The sequence below is a fragment of the Elgaria multicarinata genome, chromosome 3 (genome assembly GCF_023053635.1).
Source record: "Elgaria multicarinata webbii isolate HBS135686 ecotype San Diego chromosome 3, rElgMul1.1.pri, whole genome shotgun sequence".
Taxonomy (NCBI): domain Eukaryota; kingdom Metazoa; phylum Chordata; class Lepidosauria; order Squamata; family Anguidae; genus Elgaria; species Elgaria multicarinata.
In genome coordinates, this window is record NC_086173.1 from 3,956,333 (window position 1) to 3,980,055 (window position 23,723).

At 46.7% G+C, this 23,723-nt stretch overlaps 3 protein-coding genes across 16 annotated transcripts in view; 1 reads left to right on the forward strand and 2 right to left on the reverse strand.

Moving 5' to 3' along the window:
* Positions 1–13,687, forward strand: part of SMARCA4 (SWI/SNF related, matrix associated, actin dependent regulator of chromatin, subfamily a, member 4) — a 98,151-nt gene extending 84,464 nt beyond the window's left edge. For 8 of the 12 annotated variants that reach the window (XM_063119084.1, XM_063119087.1, XM_063119089.1 and 5 more), the window contains 6 exons: positions 7,232–7,485; positions 8,408–8,516; positions 10,470–10,571; positions 11,533–11,665; positions 12,672–12,811; positions 13,192–13,687. In XM_063119084.1, the coding sequence (XP_062975154.1) occupies positions 7,232–7,485; positions 8,408–8,516; positions 10,470–10,571; positions 11,533–11,665; positions 12,672–12,811; positions 13,192–13,224 (771 nt within the window). In that variant the 3' untranslated portion in view covers positions 13,225–13,687. The remainder of the gene's footprint in view (positions 1–7,231; positions 7,486–8,407; positions 8,517–10,469; positions 10,572–11,532; positions 11,666–12,671; positions 12,812–13,191) is intronic. The other 4 variants (XM_063119086.1, XM_063119093.1, XM_063119091.1 and 1 more) reach the window with 1 other exon arrangement.
* KLF1 (KLF transcription factor 1) overlaps positions 1,797–23,723 on the reverse strand; it is a 34,313-nt gene continuing 12,386 nt past the window's right edge. Inside the window, exon 5 of the transcript XR_010025150.1 lies at positions 1,797–1,815. The gene's annotated coding sequence lies outside the window, so the exon portion shown is untranslated. The remainder of the gene's footprint in view (positions 1,816–23,723) is intronic.
* On the reverse strand, positions 15,556–23,662 carry DNASE2 (deoxyribonuclease 2, lysosomal). 3 transcript variants are annotated; one of them, XM_063119116.1, is made up of 7 exons: positions 23,495–23,662; positions 19,882–19,995; positions 19,159–19,336; positions 18,096–18,174; positions 17,451–17,615; positions 16,471–16,668; positions 15,556–16,330 (listed from the first exon to the last, which is right to left on the reverse strand). In XM_063119116.1, exons 1-7 carry the CDS (start codon positions 23,557–23,559, stop codon positions 15,951–15,953), a joined length of 1,179 nt encoding a protein of 392 aa, XP_062975186.1. In that variant the 5' UTR covers positions 23,560–23,662; the 3' UTR covers positions 15,556–15,950. The 3 variants fall into 3 exon arrangements, with proteins under 3 accessions (XP_062975186.1, XP_062975187.1, XP_062975188.1); XM_063119117.1 differs by lacking the exon at positions 23,495–23,662 and adding an exon at positions 22,403–22,527; XM_063119118.1 differs by lacking the exon at positions 23,495–23,662 and having other exon boundaries at positions 19,862–19,975.

Genomic DNA, 23,723 nt, shown 5'->3' on the forward strand with positions numbered 1-23,723 from the left:
CAGTCACTTCTTTGCTTACTACAAGAGAAAAGAGCAGGCTTAGTTAGCTGTGGTCTGCTGCCGAACAAGCTAGGATCTTTTTCCTTTGCAGAATAACCCAAATGCTGAGGTAGAGGGGAGAGAGTGATGATTCAAGCTGAAGAATTGCACAGCTAATGAGGAGACATGAGGCTGATTTGCTCAACCTACCGAAAGCTTTTGCCTGGAATCAGAGGATCGTGCTGTGAAATTCAGTATCAAGACTTCCTTCCATCCATCCTGCTGTTCAAGGGCATCTCCTTGAACCCAGGTTTCAAGACATTTCTTATAGCTTCTTGAAGTAAGCGAAAGAAAGATATCTTTGTTCTTCCACCTGCAGCCTCAGTCATTCTTGTTACTTAACATATATGAAACTGCTGTGTTCCTTATCATAGTCTCCTGATTCCTGCCGGAGGGCAACATCCAGACTTGTGGACCAAGGGCACAGAAAGACGGATCTGGCTTTAAGGAAATCCATATACTGTAGCTATAGTAATTAAGTCGGCTTATACCATTAGAAATATTCTAACTTGCATTAAGGACATAAAAGAAGTGTTGTTGAAGAGATTTGTTCCAGCCTCCTACACTGTAGAAAATTGCTTTTGGCTCAGAGTTTTGGTTTCAAGATTTTTGGGCAGAGCTGGTCCCTCCTTTTCCTGTTTCTGAGTAAGCATGGAGACCATCCCAGAACCGATAAGAGGGAACTGTTTTCTTAGAGAAGGTGGCTCAAGATGCTTCCATCTTCAGGAGAGTATTTAATCTTGACAGATTTCTGCAAAGTCTGTCCCATTGAAGACTTCTAAAAATCTTTGCCTGAGGCTTTGAGTAAGCCACATCCAGTCAGAGTTGATGTTACTGGGCTACATAAACTAGTGATCTGTCAGTACAAAGCAACTCCTTCTTGTAACTTCCATAGAACAAGGATGTCATGTGAGGTTATCTGTCTTGCACATCAGTTTCAAGTTCTGATTGGCACCTGCCTGTCTCCCCTGAATGAGATTCTCCGGATGTGGTGAGGGGCTGAAGCTCTGTGGCAGAGCATATACTTTGCATGTACAAGGTTTCAGGTTCAAGCCAATTGAAGAACAAATCCTGTCAGACTAATTTGATCTCATTTTTTGATAAGGTAACCTCCCTTGTGGACTGTGGGAATGCTGTGGACGTCATATATCTTGACTTCAGCAAAGCTTTTGACAGAGTGCTCCATGACAGTCTGATTAACAAACTAGCTAAAAGTGGGCTAGATGGAACAACTATTAGGTGGATTCACAGTTGGCTACAGAATCGGACTCAAAGAGTACTTATCAACGGTACCATCTCAAACTGGGGGGAGGTACTGCAGGGCTCAGTCCTGGGCCCAGTGCTCTTCAACATTTCTATTAATGATTTGGAAGTGATCTTGATAGGCTGAAGTGCTGGGCTGAAAACAACAGAATGAAATTTAATAGGGATAAATGCCAAGTTCTACATTTAGGAAATAGAAACCAAATGCACAGTTACAAGATGGGGGATACTTGGCTCAGCAATACTACAAACGAGAAGGATCTTGGAATTGTTGTAGTTCACAAGCTGAATATGAGCCAACAATCCGATATGGCTGCAAGAAAGGCAAATGCTATTTTGGGCTGCATTAATAGAAGTATAGCTTCCAAATCACGTGAGGTACTGGTTCGTCTCTATTCAGCCCTGGTTAGGCCTCATCTAGAGTATTGCATCCAGTTCTGGGCTCCACAATTCAAGAAGGACGCAGACAAGCTGGAGCGTGTTCAGAGGAGGGCAACCAGGATGATCAGGGGTCTAGAAACAAAGCCCTATGAAGAGAGACTGAAAGAACTGGGCATGTTTAGCCTGGAGGAGAGAAGATTGAGGGGAGACATGATAGCACTCTTCAAATACTTGAAAGGTTGTCACACAGAGGAGGGCCAGGATCTCTTCTCGATCCTCCCAGAGTGCAGGACGCAGAATAACGGGCTCAAGTTAAAGGAAGCCAGATTCCAGCTGGATATCAGGAAAAACTTCCTGACTGTTAGAGTAGTACGACAATGGAACCAGTTGCCTAGGGAGGTTGTGGGCTCTCCCACACTGGAGGCCTTCAAGAGGCAGCTGGACAGCCATCTGTCAGGGATGCTTTAGGGTGGGTTCCTTCATTGAGCAGGGGGTTGGTCTCGATGGCCTTGCTGGCCCCTTCCAACTCTACTATTCTATGATTTTATGGAATGGACCAGAGGCAGGGAAAGACTTTGGAGAGTTGCTTCCATTCACCATAGGTTTCTAGACTAGAAGGGCCATTGCTTCAGAATTCATACAGGCAACACTTCTGTGTTAATGTAGAAATGTTCTGGTGTTTTGAGCTTTTGGAGACCAGCTTGGACCTTGGTCATCAAGTGGAGTGTTGCTTACCGGTCACAATTTGGGTTTGAAACCTCGCTGCTCAACACTTTTACTATCTTTTTTGGACTATAATGTGGGAGCTCTAGTATTTAAAGGTTCAATGGAACGGCAACAAATTTCCTTTGCAGCAGAAGCCTCTGTGGACAATCCTTTGCGAAATGCACAGTGCTGACAATAAATCTGAATTCCTGCAGGTTGTAAAATACCTGCCGACGAAGGCAAAAGTCAACACACATCCAAAAGTTCTCATTCCATCAAGTGGACTTCTCACATTAAAATTGGGATTGTTGGAATTTCAGAATATTTGCTTGAGCAGTTCTTATAGGATCAAGTTGACTTCTAAAACCAAACCTGGAATATGCTGATGTCCAAATGATTGCTTTTAAAGAATGGATTATTTTAAACTTGTGTGTATTAGCAGATGAAGTCTTTGAGCATTGAAGCTATAGGCCTACCTATAACTGGGCTGTTCAGGTGGGCTATTCAGCTTTATTTGTTGCCTGTATGCTGAGTAGATAGACTAAGAGGGATCAAGGTGTATATTTCAGAGTTCTGTGTGGTATTTTGAGAAATATTTTAGAAACCTTGCTGTTGTGCACTGACTGTATCTGAAATTGCCTTGTGTATAAGTTAATTTTAGTGCCGTGGACCTCCCTAACTATTTCAGTGTCTGGACAATTGCCCAGCAACAAATAGAACCGAACATTTGGTCTGAGGTACAAATTTTCCTTCTTCTTGTTTAATGGGCAGTAATCCAGAACCTGTATGTTTGGGGATGGTCTGTTGGCTCTTTAGAGTGCTTGCTGTGTGGGGTCTTCATTGCTAGGCTAGGAATAACTGGTTGTCCAGAGGAAGAGATGGTGACCTCTTAGTCCATCCCAGAGACACTTTCCTCAACATCTGCCCCCTGTTGGCCGGGCAAGAAACATGCCCCATGTCTGGACCGCTACCTATCAAACAAGTAGAAACAAAAAAGGTAAGACCACATTTTCTGTTTTACACCATGTTTGAGGGTGGCAGGGAGAAAGAGCGCTTGTTGAGGAACGAACGCAAGAGTTTGGAAAGTCCACAGCTGGATAGTGGATCCATTGGCCAGAATACCAGGGAAGGAACGAACAAGGTTGTATTCCCTAGGAAAGATGTAAAGGACTTTTGTAACTCAGACATCAGGTTTCTAATGAATTGGGCATCCCAATGAGAGGGAAGTTGTTTTTATATACCTTGAGAGGTGAGGTAGGCGTTTGTCATTTTACTGCATGGGACGAGAAATAGCGTTTCTGTTCTGGAACATGAAAAAAAAAATCTTTTAGTTCCTGGAAACTTTGTCATTGGACTCCACTATTAACTTGTGCGCTTTTAAAGTGCACAACACTTTCCATAAGAGCCCAAACAGCATCTTCAGCATTTCTTGACAGGTGTGCTTGTGAATCGGATATTTTGCAAGGATCTAGCATGGTCTTCACCCATACCTTTGGCAAACCTGAGTAATCTGATGCTGTCTCGAAGAGGCGCCACAGAGGAGGGAACAGCGGTGTCTCACAACTAATGTTCTGGACATCTTACATTCCTTCCCACTGATTGACACAGAGGCCCCAACAAAGAAAATAGAAGCCACACATATCCATAGTTCCTTGAGTAATTGCATCCCATCCTCCTTTCTCTGGAGGCAGCTTTGGCTGAGCTAGGGAGTGAGACAGGCAGGCATTAGGAGGAAGTGAACAGAAAGCCTCAGTCCTGCCCATCCTTTTGTTCTGGTACCAATTCTGAGGGACATGTGAGGGCAACGTGTACCTGAACTTTCTGCAGTGCTTCCTGTGTTAGCCCATGCTGAAGTGCAATACCTAGAGTGTGATTAAGGAGGACCATTATGAATACAGGTGAGCCACCTGCATATTTTTGGGAAGACAGGGGCGGGGCTGAGAAACCAAAGGCAGAATTTGTAGGTGTCCCAAGTCTACAGGAGAGTCAGGGCAGTTTTCTAGGTGCCAATCTTTTCCTTACGGTCAGTTAAAAGCCACCTGCCTCAGTTCTGCCTGTTCTCTCCCCCTTCCCCGAATTGACCAGAATCAATAAGAGACATTCAGGCACCAAGTCTCAGTTCCGCAGGAGATGACATTACAGATTCCAGCAGATTATCTGACAAGTGTGTGTTGTGTGTGTGTGTGTGTGTGTAGGACATGTCTGCAACCGAAATAGAATTAGGGTATGGTTGGAGAGGCAGAGAACACCCCACTTCTGCAATTGTGTATATTGGATTGGGGGGGGTTTCCAGCATGTTACCCATCACCATTTCCCAAACCCCAAAACCCTGGAGCAGGGGGCATCCAGTGGCCACGCATCTGTAATGCCTTTATGCTGCCCGGGATTGTTTTCAGTGTAGAGCAGTGCGCGTGCGCAAGTGTTAAGCTGGCTGATGGTTGGAGATAGGCTGAAGGGAAGTTTTGAGCCTAAGGGGGTAATTTCTACAATCAGTTTCTCTTCCCCATCCCATAGAATTACTTTTAAGTAATTACTTTAAGCTGGAGGGTGAATCGACCCCTCATATGAAGCTGCCTTAGACCATTATTAGTCCATCTAGCCTGATACTGTATTCTGGCTACTAGCAGTTCTCTGACGCGCCTGGCAGCCATCTTTCCTAATCCTGCTTCCACAAATCCTTTTCATCTAGGGATGCCAAAGATTGAATTGGGGCCTTGTGCATACAAAGCATAGGCTTGGCCTCTGAGCAACGGCCCCCTCCCCTTCGCAACTTAAAAAGGCAACAGGAAGTTTTGGTTTCAAATGCCGCGTGTCCTTCAAGCCCGGCCCACTGCCTCTTAACAGGATGCACAGGCAACCCAAAGGCGCGAAAGAGCACACCATTGGTATAGTTAAGTCACTCAACTCTTAATGTTTAGGCACAAGTCATATGTACATTTTATTACAACCATATATAACTTGCACGGAATAAAATCCAAATGCGCAATGCTTTGAAGGCTGATAAGTAGGTCAACGCCAACAAGAGATCCAACAAATGAAATACACACCCATGATGCTGGAATAAAAGCACACAGGTCTAAATCCCTAAGCCTGCAAATGTATATTTTTAAGGGATAACACATTGTCACAGAAAGTAGGACCAAGTTCTAAGTTCCTGAGCAACTAAGAATAAAAAGATTAAGTAAATGACTCATTAAGAAGGGGAAAACCATATAGTAATCTGGTAAATTCTCATCCTGAACTGGGATTCTATGGGTAGAATTGGAACAAGCCAGAATCTTAAACCACAACTTGAAGTTGATCTAAGCTCCTGGCTTGTTGTGCTCCAGTTGACCATAATTGCCAGTTTAGATGTGACAAGAAACTATAGTCAGTTAACTTAGGGAGTGTTGTATCATTCTGTGCCAAGAAGGGAAGGGGCAGAGCATGGATGGAGCACGCAGGCAGAAAGGCTTGTGCATAAACATTTATGGTTTTGTCCCGTCCCCCCCATGTATGTTTTAAACTTTGTAAAAGGCAGGATACAAATAAATAAATAAATAAATAAATAAATAATATCTTCGCTGAATACATCCAGATGAGGCCTTTGGCTCCCAGCCATCCCAGAGAAAAGCTGTAGTGCTGTAAATGTGATGTGAGAAATGCATGGAAGGTCAGGCCGTGGCACATGGAAGTAGGACCGAGAGAGAATGCCAAGAATCCAGTCAGTTGATGCCGGCAGTTGGGAATCTAAAAGTTTCGTATAATCGGTATCCCTACAATTCTGAGACTTGTACCTAGGAATTAGAAGTAATGATTTAAGCCTTGTATTCTCCCTGATCTCATTCTTTAACACTCATACAGGGTTTGTGAGAGAAATGGGGGGGGGGGAAGAAACACAGACATCTGTGGTGTTGGGACCAATATATTCCCAGCTGCCATGATGTGCCCTGACTCCAGGTTCCGAAAGCAAAGCTCAGCCTCTTTTTCTGGTTCCCTCCCTCTTTCGGAGAGCCCTCAGACACAGAGGCGTGACGGGCCGCATCCAGGCCTTACTGGCCTTGCGTCTCCCTCTCACCCATAAGTTGACCTTCCCCCCCTCTCAAAAGGTCAGCTGTGAACAACTTGAGGCCTGGCCTGTCTTGGCTTATGAAACCCTTGTGAATCAGAGTTTGCACTGATAGAAATACGTGATAAGGACTAGAACCATGTGGGCAGGCCATTCTTCTCCTAAAAGCCCGTCCCCAGTTTGCTGATGTTACAAAGAGCGGCAGAATTGCAACCTTGGGCTAATTTTCTCTGGATGCTGAATATGTGAGAGCCTCTAGCCATGTATGACTCAAGAAAAAGGAAAGGTGTGCAGTTTTTACTTCTGAGTTTTCCTACTTCTGTTCTACATGGCCTGCAGCCCACCTGCCTCTTTTCTTCTTCTGTTGTTCAGTCTGAAGCATTAATATTTATGGTTAACTGGTGGTTAGTAGGCGCAGATCTCTTTGCAGCTTCGGAAGAATTTTGCAGCCGAGCTGGCAGGAGGGGGCGTCCCCACACCCTGCTCTGCATAGTTTCTACCGACTCCTCTGCAAAGTCCCCGTCTGCTGGCCCTGTTTAACACGAGAAGAAAAGCTCGTAGGTAAGAGAACCAGCTTTCCTTTCCCACCCTCGGAGCTACAGCCATCCATGATCCATAACTGGTTAACCCGGGAAGTAGCGTCTGGTGGGAAGAAGCCCACGCAGGCCTCCCATGACTCACTGTGCTAGATTGCTTGGCTGTGTGTGAACGTTTGTGTTTCCCATTTCACGGTGTGGTACCTTCATGCATCCTGTTCATTGTACCTGGCTGACGGGCCGCCACTCCTGTCCGTAGGCCATCGAAGAGGGCACGCTGGAGGAGATCGAAGAGGAGGTGCGCCAGAAGAAATCCTCCCGCAAGCGCAAGAGGGACGTGGACGTCAGCTCATCCACCCCGACTACCAGCACTCGCAGCCGGGACAAAGACGATGACAGCAAGAAGCAGAAGAAGCGTGGCAGACCTCCGGCAGAGAAACTGTCACCCAACCCGCCCAACCTCACCAAGAAGATGAAGAAGATCGTTGATGCTGTGATTAAATATAAGGACAGGTAACAGAAGAAGGGGATGTTTTTAGATACCTCTTTTTAAATTGTATTTCTACTCTCCGGGTGAGTGTTCACTTTGCTAAATCTCTGCATAGACGTGCTTCGCTATTTCTGCTGCGTTGTGCTTCAAGGAGAAGGGAAGCCAACTTGCTCACCATTGATGGTGGATGTCACATATAATGAGTTAAAAGGCAAACTGTGAATTAGTTGCATGTAATTCATATCATTTGCATTTCATTTTCGCATCATGCAGAACCTGGACTAGAGTTGGTGGGTCGGTGTGTTGTTCTCCAGAGATATTTTTTTTAATTCAACATTTGAATATCTCAGAAGTAGAAGAAAGTGATAATGGGTAGATAGAAATCAGGTGTTGACAAGCGAGCTCAGTATTGCCTTCTTGTTGTCAGCATGAGGTGCCATTGCTTCTGTAGCCAAAATGGTGCCATCCAGACACAAGAGCGCCGGTGTGGTGTAGTGGTGAGCGTGTTGGACTGGGGTTGGGGAGACCCAGGTTCTTGTACCCACTCAGCCATGAAGCTCATTGGATGACTTTGGGCCGGTCATTGACTCTCAATTTACCCTACCTGTGAGAGTCAAAGAGAGATGAGGAGGATTGTGTATGCCACCTTGGGTTCCTTGCAAGAGGGAAAAGGGTGGAATAGGAATGTAATAATAAATAAATAAATGTCTAGCTTGCCTGTCTCTCAACCAATCGGTGGTGGTGTGGTTAGACAGCGTATGTCCGCCATTGATGTGTTGCCATATTAAATGCAGAACGTTTCAGTCCTTCTAGGCAGAGTCATCTTTCTGTTTTGTTGTGGGGACTTCACAGCTACTGATGGCCAGTGGAGATGGTGAGCTGCCCCTCATTGTCAGAAGGGAGACAGGCTGCTTTTTAATCATCTTCCTTTTTCTTGTCTTGTAGCAGCAGTGGACGCCAGCTTAGCGAAGTCTTCATCCAACTTCCTTCTCGAAAGGAGCTCCCAGAGTACTATGAACTCATCCGCAAACCAGTGGATTTCAAGAAAATAAAGGTAATCTTTTCCTGTTGCCCGTAGAGAATGCTAATAGCAACTCAGCAGTCGTCTTGCTGTTCTCGCCTTTCCATCATTCAAAGATGGTCGACAGTTTAAGGCAATGTTCCTCTTGTCGGTCCTAAGCAGGGCGCAAAATCCATCATGTTATGCCAGCAGTGCCGGTTGCAGCTCACTTGAGATCATTGGCTGTAGGTGAGAAGCAGAGGGTAAATGGCACTGGAAGCCACCACTGTAGTGCTGTGTTAGGCAATTATTATGGGCTGTTAAAGCTGGGATAGCACCATGCTGCTGTTTCCAACTGGGGAAACGCAGGTCCATACTGAAGTGATCACAGCTGCAAGATGTACTCTTCCTTCCTCCCCTTGCTTTGAAAGGCCAGATTACGAAGTATTTGAGCTTTGTATCTTAGTACCAATTGCCACTAAGGGGGCAGTGAACAGGGATCAGCCAAATTGGGCAGACGCAGCATTTTTCTGCTTATTTCTAAGGATGCTTTCTGGTAGTACAAATGGCTTGTAAGGGGAAGACTACATGGCACTTGCTATAGCAAGGATGCACATCCGCTGGAACATTGGGACAATGGACATCAATACCATATATTTTTTTAAACTGTTGTTGATTGGTGTTAAATAGGATGTTGCTTTTTTATTTATTTATTTATTTATTTATTTATTTATTACATTTCTATACCGCCCAATAGCCGGAGCTCTCTGGGCGGTTCACAAAAATTAAAACCATTCAAAGTATAAAACAACAGTATAAAACCATAATATAAAATACAATATAAAAGCTCAACCAGATAAAAACAGCAGCAATGCAAAATTACAAATTTAAAACCATGTTATTTAAAATTTATAGATTGTTAAAATGTTGGGAGAATAAAAAGGCCTTCGCCTGGCGTCTAAAAGCATATAATGTAGGTGCCAAGCGAACCTCCTTAGGGAGCTCATTCCACAGCCGGGGTGCCACAGCAGAGAAGGCCCTCCTCCTGGTAGCCACCTGCCTCACTTCCTTTGGCCGTTGTTTTTAGTTTAGTATATGGTGTATTAATATTTTATTGTAAGCTACTCTGATAATGCATTAAAAGGTGAGGTATTGATATAAATGATCAATTTCCAGAATGGTAGAATGGTGCAAAATCTTTGTAATATTCACAAAATTAAAAGTTTCTAACGTCCAGATGAGTCCAATTCCAGCTTCCCAGTACAACGACCCATTTTTGCATCTTCTACGTAAGTGGTTGATTGAATTTGGGCTTGCACCATATACATTTAAATGTAGATATTTCAAGGGGCCTCTCACTTTGGAACAAGAAATGTCCATTAGTGTGATCTTGAGTATTGTCATCAGTGAGCTCCTAACAAGCTGTAGCGGTGGGCGGGTTGTTTTTTGTTTTGTTCCCCTCTACATTTCAGCTTTCTGGAATAGCCGTTGTATCCAAGCCTTTCAAACTGGCTTCAGCGTAAACAATAAAAGGCATTACTTGGATGAGCAAAGATCCAACCATTTCTCAGTTGAGTAGAGCAATTAATGATTTCCCTTAATGCCTCCACACATTAATAATGTCTTCTGTCCTTGAGTGCAAAGATGTCTGAAAGGTTCTTCCAGCTGAGCCACTACTTTCCTATCTTAATAACTTGGTTCATCATTCGGGGCGCCAATCTTTTTCAGTTTCTTCTGTAGTCCCAAAATCCAGTAAAACCTTTTTAAATCTCCTGTAACAGCCTAGTTAAAGCCCTGTAATAGATGCTGTCGTTGTCTCTGGATGTCAGCACTTCTTCCTTCTGTGACCCGTTGTCCTATATGTGCTACGAAATCAGTTGTGTATTGGTCATTTCAATCCAGAACTGTCAAAAATAGGGTCGGAGAAGATAAAATACAACCTCTTCAAATGCTGGTGGCCAGTGAGCAAACACAACCAGGAATGTGCCCCTTTTGCCCCTTTTCCAGGAGCGCATCCGGAACCACAAGTACCGCAGCCTGAATGATCTGGAGAAGGACGTCATGCTCCTGTGTCAGAACGCACAAACTTTCAACCTTGAAGGCTCTCTGGTAAGACTCTTCCCAGTGTTGCTAAGTGTGCAGGATAGGGACCCTGAAAAGAAAGGCTTACTGCATCCCTCTCAGTCCCCCCATGGTGTGAGTTGAACCAGATCTCTTTTTCTGGAACTAAGTTAGAACCGTCCGAACTTGATGGTAGACTCTTTATCAACGGTTGCTGTGATACCCAACTCTGAGACAATTGGAATGATGCTTCTTACGGAGCCATGGTGTGTGAGCAGGGTGCATGTAAGCAAGTTCTGAGGTTGCACCAAGCTATCCCTTGCTATGGTGTGGGGATTTCTTAGATTTGTGGTATGTAAGAATTATCTGGAGAATTCTTCTGTGAAACTCAAAAGCTTGGCTCTATCTTTTACGGACTCTGGCCTTTATGGGAGCAACCTCTACATATCCTTTGGTTATATCAAAGTTATATCAAAACTCATCCAATTAACCCGGATTACATATCTGATCTTGAGAACCATTTCAAGTGATTGATGGTACCTGCCTGTTGTGCCTTAATCCATTTAGAGCCAGCAGCATGTCCCGTCCCGTCTGCAATATGGGGATAATACTTGCCCCTCTTACATTTTGTAGGAAAGATTAAACAAGATGTGTGTGAAGTGTTTTGAACACTCAGTAGCCCTATGTAAATATGAAGTACTGTCAGTATTAAACCTGAATAGGTCGCTCTTTAAACATCATGATACCGTATTTCTTCAATTCTAAGACGCATTTTCCCCCATATAAACATCTCTAAAAATGGGGTGCGCCTTCGAATCGCGGGTGTGTCTTACGGTTTTTTCCCTGTTGGTGGTATTGAAATTAGTGTGCGTCTTACAATCGATGGCGTCTTACAATCGAAGAAATACGTAATGTGAAATAAGGGTTGATACAGGGGCTAGTTTTGTGGAACTAGGTCTTTGCACCATACGCAGTTTCCATATTCATCTCCCCTTGTGGCTCCCTACAGATTTATGAAGACTCGATTGTGCTGCAATCTGTCTTCACCAGTGTGAGGCAGAAGATTGAAAAAGAGGAAGACAGCGAAGGTGAGGAGAGTGAAGAAGAGGAGGAGGGAGAAGAGGAAGGATCTGAATCAGAGTGTAAGTAGCTTTATACCTGCTTCCTCTCCTAAGTTTCTTTTGTGAAATGTGTGTGTGTTTCATAGAATCATAGAATCGCAGAGTTGGAAGGGGCCTACAAGGCCATCGAGTCCAACCCCCTGCTCAATGCAGGATCCACCCTAAAGCATCCCTGACAGATGATTGTCCAGCTGCCTCTTGAAGGCCTCTAGTGTGGGAGAGCCCACAACCTCCCTAGGGAACTGGTTCCATTGTCGTACTGCTCTAACAGTCAGGAAGTTTTTCCTGATGTCCAGCCGGAATCTGGCTTCCTTTAACTTGGGCCCGTTATTCCATGTCCTGCACTCTGGGAGGATCAAGAAGAGATCCTGGCCCTCCTCTGTGTGACAACCTTTCAAGTATTTGAAGAGTGCTATCATGTCTCTATTGTTGTTGTTGTTTACGTTTCTATACCACCCCATAGCTGAAGTTCTCTGGGCGGTTTACAAAAGAATAAAACATTAAAAACAATATACAAAATTTAAAAACATACAACAGCAGACAGTATACACAAAGATATGCTGACTAGATTAAATATTTGAAAGGGGGTAAAAGCCAAACCAAACCATCAGTAAAGCTGACACTTGGTGTGTAGAGAATCAGGGCGTATGAGGACAGCCTCCTGCTGTCGCTGTTTGGGATGTCCTTGATTCGGATGTGAATAAAAGACGTCTTGATTTTTCTTTATGAGAAAGAGGGATTTTAGCGTAGCAATGCAGCTCCTTTTCGTTGTTTCTCAAAGCCAGGAAGACTGTGGTGCCACGTTGCTTATTGAACAAAAAGTGGCGTTCAGATGATGTAGTAAAGTGGATAACGGCAGAGGAAGCAATTGGCAAACTTATAGATGCTGCTGGGTTAATGTCCTGGAGTTCTACCTTGGTGAAGAGATGGAATGAATAGATGTGTGCATGTGTGGCTAAGCTCTGGCTAAGGGGAAACAGGTAGGCTCATCCAATCTCATGGTTTTCTCTTTCTTTTCCCCCTCCAGCTCGGTCTGTCAAAGTGAAAATAAAACTGGGCAGAAAGGAGAAAGCACAAGACCGGATGAAGGGCCGCCGACGTACCAGCCGTGGGTCACGGGCCAAGCCAGTAGTTAGTGATGATGACAGCGAGGAAGAGCAAGAGGAGGTAACTGCAGAATTTCATTTCCTCCAAACAGTTGTCAGTATGCTCGGAGAAGACTCTGGAGGAGAAATCTCTCCTATTATGGTGAAGGGGGCAGGAGCAAAGGGAAGAAAAGGACCTTTATTTCAGGCGGGCAAGCACGGCAAACGTAAAAGTGGGTCCCAAGTCATTATATCCATTTAAGTATGTGGTGTAGTCGATAAAATTTTGGATTAGAGCCAGAGATCTCTATTCGCCCATGAAGGTTCCTGGGTGGCCTTTCTCAGCCTAACCTTGAGAACCTGAGGTTTGTTGTGAGGACAAATGGTGGGTGGGTGGGTGGGGACGGGGACACCTTGCATAAAATGCAACTGCGAACAAAAACGTTCTTCTTTCCTTCTAAGGATCGCTCAGGAAGTGGCACAGAAGACGATTAAGTGACATTCCGTGGTGCAGACCTCAAGCATCCGTCTTTCCAAAGCAGAGATGCTGCATTCCCTTAGCTGCAACGGGTAGTGAGAAACGTAGTGTCGGATGTGGGTAAACTGTATAAAATTCTTCCATATTTATACTGCAGTGAAGATGTAGGACTTGTTTGTGTCTTGCCTTGTCCTCACATCAGTAGCATTTGTAACAGCATTAACTGTTTTAAAAAGAATTATGAATTGGGGAACACTTGATATATATTTTTTTTCTTTTTATGGCAGTACTATTTTCAGTTGCAGTATTGAATCACTGTAGTTTTAACCTGTGGGTGCATGTGTGCAGCAGTCCACTTCCTAGTACTGTATTTTATGGAACAGGTTGAGCGGCCGGCTGCCTACCAAGCGCGAAGAGGGTGGCAGCGGCAACTGCGTCGGTGTCACTGGATTTCAAACAGTAATAAATTAAGAAGAAAAAAACCTTCGCTGTGGCGCAGGTGTGAGTTTTTCCCCACTCAGCGGCTTCGTCTTGCCTCCCTGTTTGGGTCATTGGAATACATTTCTCCAACCACTGACTCCATTGTGCAGCTCTTTTCTCTTGTCTGAGTACGCAGAATCAGAGTTGTCTGCTCAAGACAATCATACCACTATTTATTTACTTTTCACTCTACAAACCTTTCTAAAATCCCGCCTTGCCTCTCTTGTGACGCCAGTTTTATTAGAGGGAGACAGTGATCCATTGCAGCACGTAGATTTTGCATTAGAATCATAGAATCGCAGAGTTGGAAGGGGCCTACAAGGCCATCGAGTCCAACCCCTGCTCAATGCAGGAATCCACCCTAAAGCGTAATAGAATCATAGAATCACAGAGTTGAAAGGGGCCTACAAGGCCATCGAGTCCAACCCCTGCTCAATGCAGGAATCCACCCTAAAGCATCATAGAATCGCAGAGTTGGAAGGGGCCTACAAGGCCATCGAGTCCAACCCCCTGCTCAATGCAGGAATCCACCCTAAAGCATAATAGAATCATAGAATCGCAGAGTTGGAAGGGGCCTACAAGGCCATCGAGTCCAACCCCTGCTCAATGCAGGAATCCACCCTAAAGCGTAATAGAATCATAGAATCACAGAGTTGAAAGGGGCCTACAAGGCCATCGAGTCCAACCCCCTGCTCAATGCAGGAATCCACCCTAAAGCATAATAGAATCATAGAATCGCAGAGTTGGAAGGGGCCTACAAGGCCATCGAGTCCAACCCCTGCTCAATGCAGGAATCCACCCTAAAGCGTAATAGAATCATAGAATCACAGAGTTGAAAGGGGCCTACAAGGCCATCGAGTCCAACCCCCTGCTCAATGCAGGAATCCACCCTAAAGCATCCCTGACAGATGGTTGTCCAGCTGCCTCTTGAAGGCCTCCAGTGTGGGAGAGCCCACAACCTCCCTAGGCAACTGGTTCCATTGTCGCACTGCTCTAACAGTCAGGAAGTTTTTCCTGATGTCCAGCTGGAATCTGGCTTCCTTTAACTTGAGCCCGTTATTCCGTGTCCTGCACTCTGGGAGGATCGAGAGGAGATCCTGGCCCTCCTCTGTGTGACAACCTTTCAAGTATTTGAAGAGTGCTCTCATGTCTCCCCTCCATCTTCTCTTCTCCAGGCTAAACATGCCCAGTTTTTTCAGTCTCTCTTTCAGGCTTACTTTCAGGAGTTGGGGGTGACTGTAGCAGAGGGGAGGGGGGGAACTAAAGTGAAGTATCCAAACACGTTGCCTTTAAAGGGTTCCAGTCTTTAATGTCATCATTTAAGGAATAATACAGCGGCTTCACAGACCCACATCCAAGTTCTTCACACTGCCGAACCCTTCTTCCATTCTAGGGCTCACCCTCCACTACTCTGGGGTTTCTACTGCCTTTACTCACCATTGTAGAAGCGCCTGCATTTTGCTGGGCGGGAGAAGGCATGGCGCAACCATCCTGAGTTGCAGACATAGGCCTGCTGTGAGGGACTTATCCTGCAGCCAGCAGTGAGTGGCAAGAGGGAGAGCCCACGGAGTTCCTCTCCCAATCTTTAGGCTACTGCCTGGGCCATGTGTGTAATTCCTTGTTTGGAATTATCACACAAGTGTGGAAAACAGTATCTCGTAGGCAATGTGATTTTCATCAGTAACAAGTTTATGGTCTTCATAGCTAAAGAGATCGTTTAAAACCACTGTAGCCATCTTAAAGTCTGAGAAGGATTGTGTTTGCATTGAGGGGGGGCGGTCATGGCCTTGACCCTTGTCCTCAAATTAGCATGCCGTGTATCATACTCCTAGAACACCCAGCTCTGCTGGAAACAGATCTATACAAACTGAGTGAACACATACAAAACGTACACTTTTATTGCAGAAAATGGGAGCCCTTGAAGCGTTTTCTCCACGTCGTGCGCACAACTCTTGTGTAGCAAGAGGGGACGCTGAGAAAGCGAGAAGCACAAAGCAACGTCTAGCCAAGTCCCAAGCCTGGAAACCAAGGGCTTCTTCCCAGAAAAAACAGTCTAAGGGAGCAAAGAAATTGCAGAGCCAATTATCAAAAGGACCAAGGATTTAATCATTGCTATATGATTAATATACTGTGACTGAAACTGGGAGGAGTAAATTTGATAGTGGGGAATATCTGGGCAAAGCCCCCCATGACCCTTTAGGGTCATCTGAAGTCCTCTTTCCCGGCTTGGTGAACCACACTCCCCTAATATGACTGAGATTCTTCAGGCGATCACAGCCCATGTACTGTGGGGTTCCTGTGCATCATCGCAGTCCGTATAATTCTGTACTAGGGAGTGGAAGGCCTTCCAGACAGCTGGGTCACGACAGCAGATGGTACCACCCCCACGCCATTCCTCTGCGCGGTTGCGGTTCATGTCCCCAACACACGTCCAGCCGGGATCACTCTCTGTCCCCACACACCACTTGGAATGGTCCTTTGTGGAAAGGAAGGTGGGGGCTGAATCCCGGAAGGCCACCTGTTGCACATTGTAGACTCTGAAGTGCTCAGAACAGTTGGAAGGGAGGATCCCTCGGGATCTGAGCCAGAACTCAACAAAGAGATCACTGGAGAGCGCCTGGGCCAACCAACCGGAGTACAGATCTGGGTAAGGAAATAGTTGCATAAAGAGACTTGAAGTGAAGGGGGGGGGAAAGACATAATTCCTACCCACGCCCCTCTTTTAAGAATTGCTCTGCATCTCCCATCACCTCCCTTTTCAGCCATCCCATTTCATCACCTACCGTCACCGAAGGAACGAAACTTTGCAAAGCTGACAAATTCCTTGCCCCCCAGTGATGTCAGGGCTACGCTGGAGTTCCATGGTTCCTCCTGGATGTGCTGCCCCTCTGAAGCGTTCAACAGGGCAGGCAGGTCTTGGGCAAAAGTACCTTCCACACGATAATCATAGACGTGGGGCTCAGTGAAGAGCAACTGATTCCCTGGGGGGCAAAGAGCGATATTATGGAACATCGGGTCTGCTGCATGAAAAGGGTCCAGAAGGATGTAGGCATTCTTTAGATCAGGCATCGGGGTGGGTGGGGGAGTAGATGTCCAGAAGTTTTGGACTTCAAGCATTCCTTGCCATACTGGTAGGGGCTTCTGTGAGTTGTCCAAAATATCTGAAGATCTACCTTCTGTCTACCACCTCTGTTTTAATGATTGACTGGCATAGTGACAGTCTGTAGTTTCTAATATCACAGTGCTTTAGGGACCAAAGAAGTATCATCTTGTTTAACTTTTCCCTACAGGATACCTCTTTTTTATTCGAAAAGATTAGCTAAGGAACAGGTAACTTCCTCGAAAGCCCAGTAGTAGTTATTCTATTCCTTCTCCTTTTTTCTGATCTCGTAAGTGACAAAAGATGGACTCCAGCTCTTAAGGAAGGTTTATGCATGCACACATACATAAACCATATAATAACCAGAACTGAAATAGGAGTTCTCCCTCCCAAGTTGCCATGCCCTGTGCCACATTGTCATGGGGATGGAGATAACTTTAGATTGTGTGGTTCTTGCAATCCCCCCCCCCTCATTTTACTCTGCAAAGTACCATGTACCATGATGGTTCTGTATGAATCATTTTCAAATCCTGTTCTTGTGTGGCATACAAGTCTAGAAGAACCCTACTTTGAGGCAGCTTTCTAGCTCTTTCCCAGAAAGAATCCCCAAATTCTGATTTTCAGTATGGCTGTTCTAGCCATATTGAGATCTGAGGTACCTACCAATCTCTTTGAACTGGCTGTAAGGATAGGTGACACACAGGAAGGTCTGCCCAAAGGACAGCGCACTGTGGGGCCAGGAATATTCCTTCTCAGCTAGACTGGGGGGGAAACCAGGAGTGCTGTGAAGGAGCCAGAATCCCTGGGTTCGATCCAGAAGGATGACTCCTAAGGAGGGGGAAAAACAGAAGGTGATGAGGCCTTTACCCCTTCTAGAAGTGCAGTGCCAGGTGCCAAGATGACTGGTCTGCCTACAAGGAGTCCTCTAACGCATGCTCAACACATTGCATCTGACTTAAGGTATGACCAGCATTGATGCAGAAGCCACTGTTAGGATAAGACACAGTGGCTGTGTCCCTTAGCAGGGCTGGCCCAAAACATTCTGCTGCCTGAGGCAAAGGACATTCCATGTGCAGAGGTTGACTAGATTGGGAGTTGAATCTTATTTCAACAGAAGGAGACGTTTCCCACAACACCTGATGGCAGCACTCTACCTTAAGGGGGTGCAGGATAGACCGTGTGGCACACACTTCCGTCTTCCCAACATCTTGTGCACCCACCCCCTTTCAAAAGCTGCTGCTTGAGACAGCTGCCTCCCTTTGCCTAATGGTAGGGCTCCTTAGGGCACATTTGGAGCAGAGGCACTACCTTTCGTATGGCCCTTGACGTTGAAGGAAAGCTTATTTGGAGGCTCATCATTGTACAGGACATAGGCCATTTCCTCCTCCTGGAAGGAAAAGTAAGACAGAGGGATGGTTAGGCAATTGTTCTAAGCCAGTATCATTTCTGCCTCAGCCACACCCAGCATGGCCCTTATCACAATTTCTCCCCCTTTCAATGTCTGCTCTCCTACCCAAGCAGCCCTACTCCTGAACTGGGTGTTCCAATTGCACGGGTAGCCCTGGTAGTTGCATGGATAGCAACAAAGACACCAGTAGTATCTCCAGGATCTTCTTGACCACTGCAGGACATTCTTGGGCACACATCTGAGCTCAGACAGTGCAAGTTCTTGGAGCCACAACATATCTTTGGGCTACCTTTGCATTTCCTCCATAAACCCAGGGCTCTATCATGTTCCAATCAAGTATCTGTTAACTCATTCCCACTTATTGAAACATCCGTTTTAAATTATATTGTAAGTCACCTTGGCAGTCCTATTTGGACCAAAGGAAGGAAAGGAAAGGAACCTCTCGTGCAAGCACTGAGTCAGTACTGACTCTTGGAGGGACGCCAGCTTTTGCTGACATTTTCTTGGCAGGCCTCATAGCGGGGTGGTTTGCCGTTGCCTTCCCCGGCCGTCATTACCTGTCCCCCAGCTAACTGGGTACTCATTTTACCGACCTCGGGAGGATGGAAGGCTGAGTCGACCCAAGCCGGCTGCCTGAGAAACAGCTTCCGCTGGGATCGAACTCAGGCCGTGGGGAGAGTTTCGGCTGCAGAAACTGCTGCTTTACCGCTCTGCGCCACATGAGGCTCTATTTGGACCAAAAGGCGATGCATAAGTTTATAAATAAAATTAAAAGGCCATGTTCAAAACCCAGGCTCTAGATTGCAAACTAAGCTGTATGTACCTTTGGTGGACTAGTAGATCCTAGTCTGGCTTGAGCGAAGGCTTGCTTTGGGCAGGAATTAGATCTTCACAATCAGGGCCACCTCTCACACCACTGCCCCTAGCTTGGAAGACCTTTGCGGCGCCTCTTCCCAGACTCACCTGCCTCCACCTCGCCTCGTTGTACAGCTGCTGCAGGGTCCGGCCCACGGCTCCCTCAGTACTGTTCATCAGACTCCTACCTTGCACCCAGCCCTGTGTACGGCCATCTTGATACATGTACTGCATGCCCCCTGCTGGGGGGCTGTCATGGGGTCTGGGCAGCTTGTAGACAATAAACCTGAAACCCAAGCAAATCACAAACTTCTCATGAAGGAGGTAGCAGTCTGCCCGTATTATTTTCCACTTAAGCTACAGGTGGGCAACATGGCTGTGATGTAGACGTTAACAACAACAAAAGTGGATGATCAGAAAGAGGATTTTAACTATTTGAGGTATGAAATACTGGAAGAAACTCTGGGAACAGGCCATCTCACTAGATATCTTAGACTGAGCTTACACCAGACCAAATCTGTTAGTGACCCAAGAAGTCAAGGACTGAATTATCTCCACTGCAGTATGCTTGGCTGTGCGATACGTGTCACTTGGAATTCATTTAAAAAGCAGGTTTCTAGCCCTTAGGGCTGCAGGGAAGAAGTTGAAAATTTGTTGGTAGTTTTGAACCCAGAGCCTAAAATTGTGTCAGAGAAGAAAGAAGGCTGAAAAGGGAAAAGAAATCTATACATTTTATTTTGGGTTTGATAAACCAACTTGGAAGCATTGCTGAGGGCAGTATATACATTTTAAAATAAAATTAAAAATAAACCTTGTGTAACGGACACACACCAGTCCACAGGCTGCCCAGAGTCATCATAGCAGGAAACGCTCCCATAGACAGTGTTGTGGATGAAGGCTAAAGACAGCAACAGGATGGGCAGCATAATGCCTCTGCCAGAGTCCCTGCAAGGAATACAGAAGCAGCCATGGCTGACGATTAGGGCAGTAGCTATGAGACTGTATGCGGGGGTCTTGCACCCGAAGGTTTATTCTGGTTCCTCTTTCTAAATGTTCAGCTTTCATTACAATTAAAATTCTCCAGCCTTTTTACTTATGTGTGTGAGTAGTTTTCTGCACGGGGCATAAGAGGAGAGGCTGACTGCTGACTCCTTATTGAACAAGTCATTTTCTCTTTCCAATATGCCCTGCTCCACGGTCTTCTCGCGTGACCTTCTTTATTTCTTGCCTTCTTTCCCAATTATTTCTCCCTTCCTTCTTAACAGCAGCAAGTAGAAGCCCTCAAATACCAGTTCTTTGCCATTAACTGTCAGAAGAGGCCCCAACAAGTCTGCATCAATAAATGTTTGCCTCTGTTCATGTGAAGAACGCCTTTCCTTCACGAATGAGCATATGCACCTGACCCAACATATTTCTGGGATTTGGTCAAGAAGAGGGAAGAAAGCAATGCACCTTTTGAATCAGGGAGGGAACTTAAAAGTGCAAATATAGAACTGAAAACCTCATAACATCTGCACAGGAAGATTTACGCATCTCTGCCTGCTCCTGCCTCGTTCACAGAATTTTACGGGAGGGGTGGGGTCCAAACATCGTCGTCATCCACAGAGAGTTTCAACTTATTGGGCAATATAGAAATGTAATAAATAAATGTATTTACAATATTTATATACCACTCCACATCTAAAATAGATTCCAGAGCAAGGAACGTAAGAAATAAAATAGTAAAAAGATGAAAGCATATTTTAAAAATAGTTCATTTTAAAACATTTCCGTGGCTGGTCAGTTATGGAATGCTTCTTGGAAACAAGCTGTTTTCAGGAGGCACCAAAAGCAGCACAGCGTTGGCACCTGCCTGACCTCCAGGGGCAGGGAGTTCCGAAGAGAAGGGGCCACCACACTAAAGGATCAGATCCTGGGCCGGATCTACACTACTGCTTTAAAGTGCTATAAAACTGTTATAAAGCGCTTTAAAGTGATAGTGTAGATCCGGCCCTGGTGGACAGGCCATAGATCCATGTAGATCCCCCAGGAGAAAAGCCCTCTAATGACCTCAGTGACCGGGCAGGTTGGTAAGGGAGAAGGCGCTCTCTCAGGTATCCTGGTCCCAAGTTGTTTAGGGCTTTGTACACAAGTACAAGAACCTTCAACCTGGCCCGGTAGTGAATAGGCGGCCAGTGCAGTTCCCTCAGCAGAGGAGTTACATGCTGGAAAGGGGCAGCTCCAGACAACAGCCGAGCTGCGGCATTCTGCACTAGCTCCAGCTTCAAGGGCAGCCCCATGTAGAGTGCGTTGCAGTAATCCAATCTTGAGGTTACCAATGCCTGTACCACCGTGGTCAAGCTCTCCTGGCCCAGAAAGGGCTGTAGTTGGTAAGCCAGCAGGAGCTGGTAAAAGGCACTCCGAGTCACCATGGCTACTTGGGCCTCCAGCAACAATGATGGATCTAAGAGTATCCTCAAACTACGAATGTATTTATTAATAAATAATATTTTTGTTCTTTGCCACTGGTTCTCCCGTGGGAAATCTGTTAAAAAGAGAGAGAGAGAGAGAGAGAGAGATTGCAGCTGCACAAAAGCCTTTCTGTGGTTAACATTGGGACCACGCCCCAGCCCCAGTCTGGATGCGCCCTTTGTTGTAAAAGAAAAAAGAAAAAGGCTGAAGAAGCTGTGGGGAAACATAGGAGGGTTACAAGTGGGAGATGAGGTGGTCTGGGGGGCCCCCCCGCCCTTGCCCCCGTAAAGTTCTGGGAACAAGGCAAGGCGATTTGATCAAAGCCCCATCTGGAACCACTCTCTCACTAGAGTACACACCGCACACCTTTACTTTACTCTGCATAACATCAATAACTCCTAGCCAGGGATCCTTTCTTCTCAATGTGCAAACAGCTTGGTAACTTGACAAAGAAGAGAGTGACCCTGGGCATGTGCAGAGTGTAAAGCGAGTTCAAGCTCAGAGAAGTAACCCCCTGTGAACTGAGGCAGTGGCTGTAGGGTGGTGTTTGGGGATGTATCAACGCCAGCCGGGGGGGTTGCACCCTGCTCCGCTCTGGTTTACTATATCTCGCCTCACCTTTGTTTGGTGAGCCCATAGGTGCTCGCATCATCGTCCGCTGGCAGGCTAATACTTGCCCCTAACAAAAGAGACCGTCGTGGCTCAGATCCCCTCCCACTGCCCCAGCTCCGGAGGACGCGAAAGAGCAGCCGTAGGGCAAAGTTGTGGCGGGGGGGGGGGCGCCGCGCTGCTTCCCTTGCGATGCCCGATGCGCCGCTCTCCCGCAGGGCCGGCGCACAGGTGGGCCAGGTGGCGAGAGCGGGGCGGGCTGCGAGCGGCTCCCCTCCGTGGCGCGCCTTACCTGGCTCTCCGCCAGCGCGTCCACCGCCGTCTCAGCCTCGGGAAGGCGAAGGAAGTGGCGAGCGAGGCGAGCAGAGAGTGGAGCCAACTCCACTTCCCCAAAGGACAGCTGCGGGAGGGGGGGTGCGTGGGTGGGGAGAGGGAGGGAGGGAGGGAGGGATGTCACGTGCCCGCGGCCCCTCCTGCCTCGCTCCCAGCCTCCTTGGCCGGGCGCCCGCGCCGCGCCTTGCAAGCCGGGGCTCGCCTGGTGCTGGGGAGGGGACGGGCCGGAGACGGGCAGCACCTGGCCTGGGGCTGGAAGGAACCGGCTCATGGGGCTGGGGGAGAGCAAAGGCGCCCGCCGTAACAGCCAGGCCCGGTGCCAGACGATTTTGCGCCCTAGGCAAGGCGAGCTACTTTCACACACACCCCTTCCAAAAATAAAAAATAAAAATGCCAACTTTGATTTTTAAGAACAGATGTTTCCTGGAAAAAATAAGAAGCACAAAACTTGAAACTGCTACATTTATTTTAAAGTGCAAGAAATACGTCATGCCAGTTATAGCAAACAAATTGGAAAGGAACGTCTAGGGGTCTAAAATGCATTATTTAATAGGAATATCACCTCCAAATCATCCCCCGCAACTCACACACATGCGCGCACACACACACTCAGCATCACTCACTGCAAACAAACATGCGCATGAACACATGCATTCACTCAAAGACCCCCTGCATCCCATGCACCCATACATTCTCTCTCTCTCTCTCTCTCTTCTGGGCATGTTCCGGAAGTCCAAACCTGGAGCCACCCCACCCCCACCCCAGCATCCCTGGCTTCGCTTCAGCTGGGCGGGTGCGGGGCACCAACTCGCCTGCCCGGGCCCAGCTGAATCCTCAGGCTGGCCTGGCTGGGGTTGGACTAGATGGCCTTGTAGGCCCCTTCCAACTCTGCTATTCTATGATTCTATGGCTCACAGCCAACACACGTGACTGCTGTGCTGTGCCCGGTGCCCCTCTTAGCTTGGCGCTCTAGGCGGCCGCCTGAGTGGCCTCTATGGTAGCACTGGCCCTGGCAACAGCGCCACCCGGACAGCCACACGCATGGCCCTACCTTTCCCAGGCAGTTCCTGAAGGAGGAGGATGGAGCCCAGTCCTGGGCCCAATGCTCTTCAACATTTTTATTCATGATTTGGACAAGGAGGTGCAGGGAACGCTGATCAAATTTGCAGATGACACAAAATTGGGTGGGATAGCTAATACCCTGGAAGACAGAAACAAACTTCAAAGTGATCTTGAAAGGCTGGAGCGCTGGTCTGAAAACAACAGGATGAAATTTAATA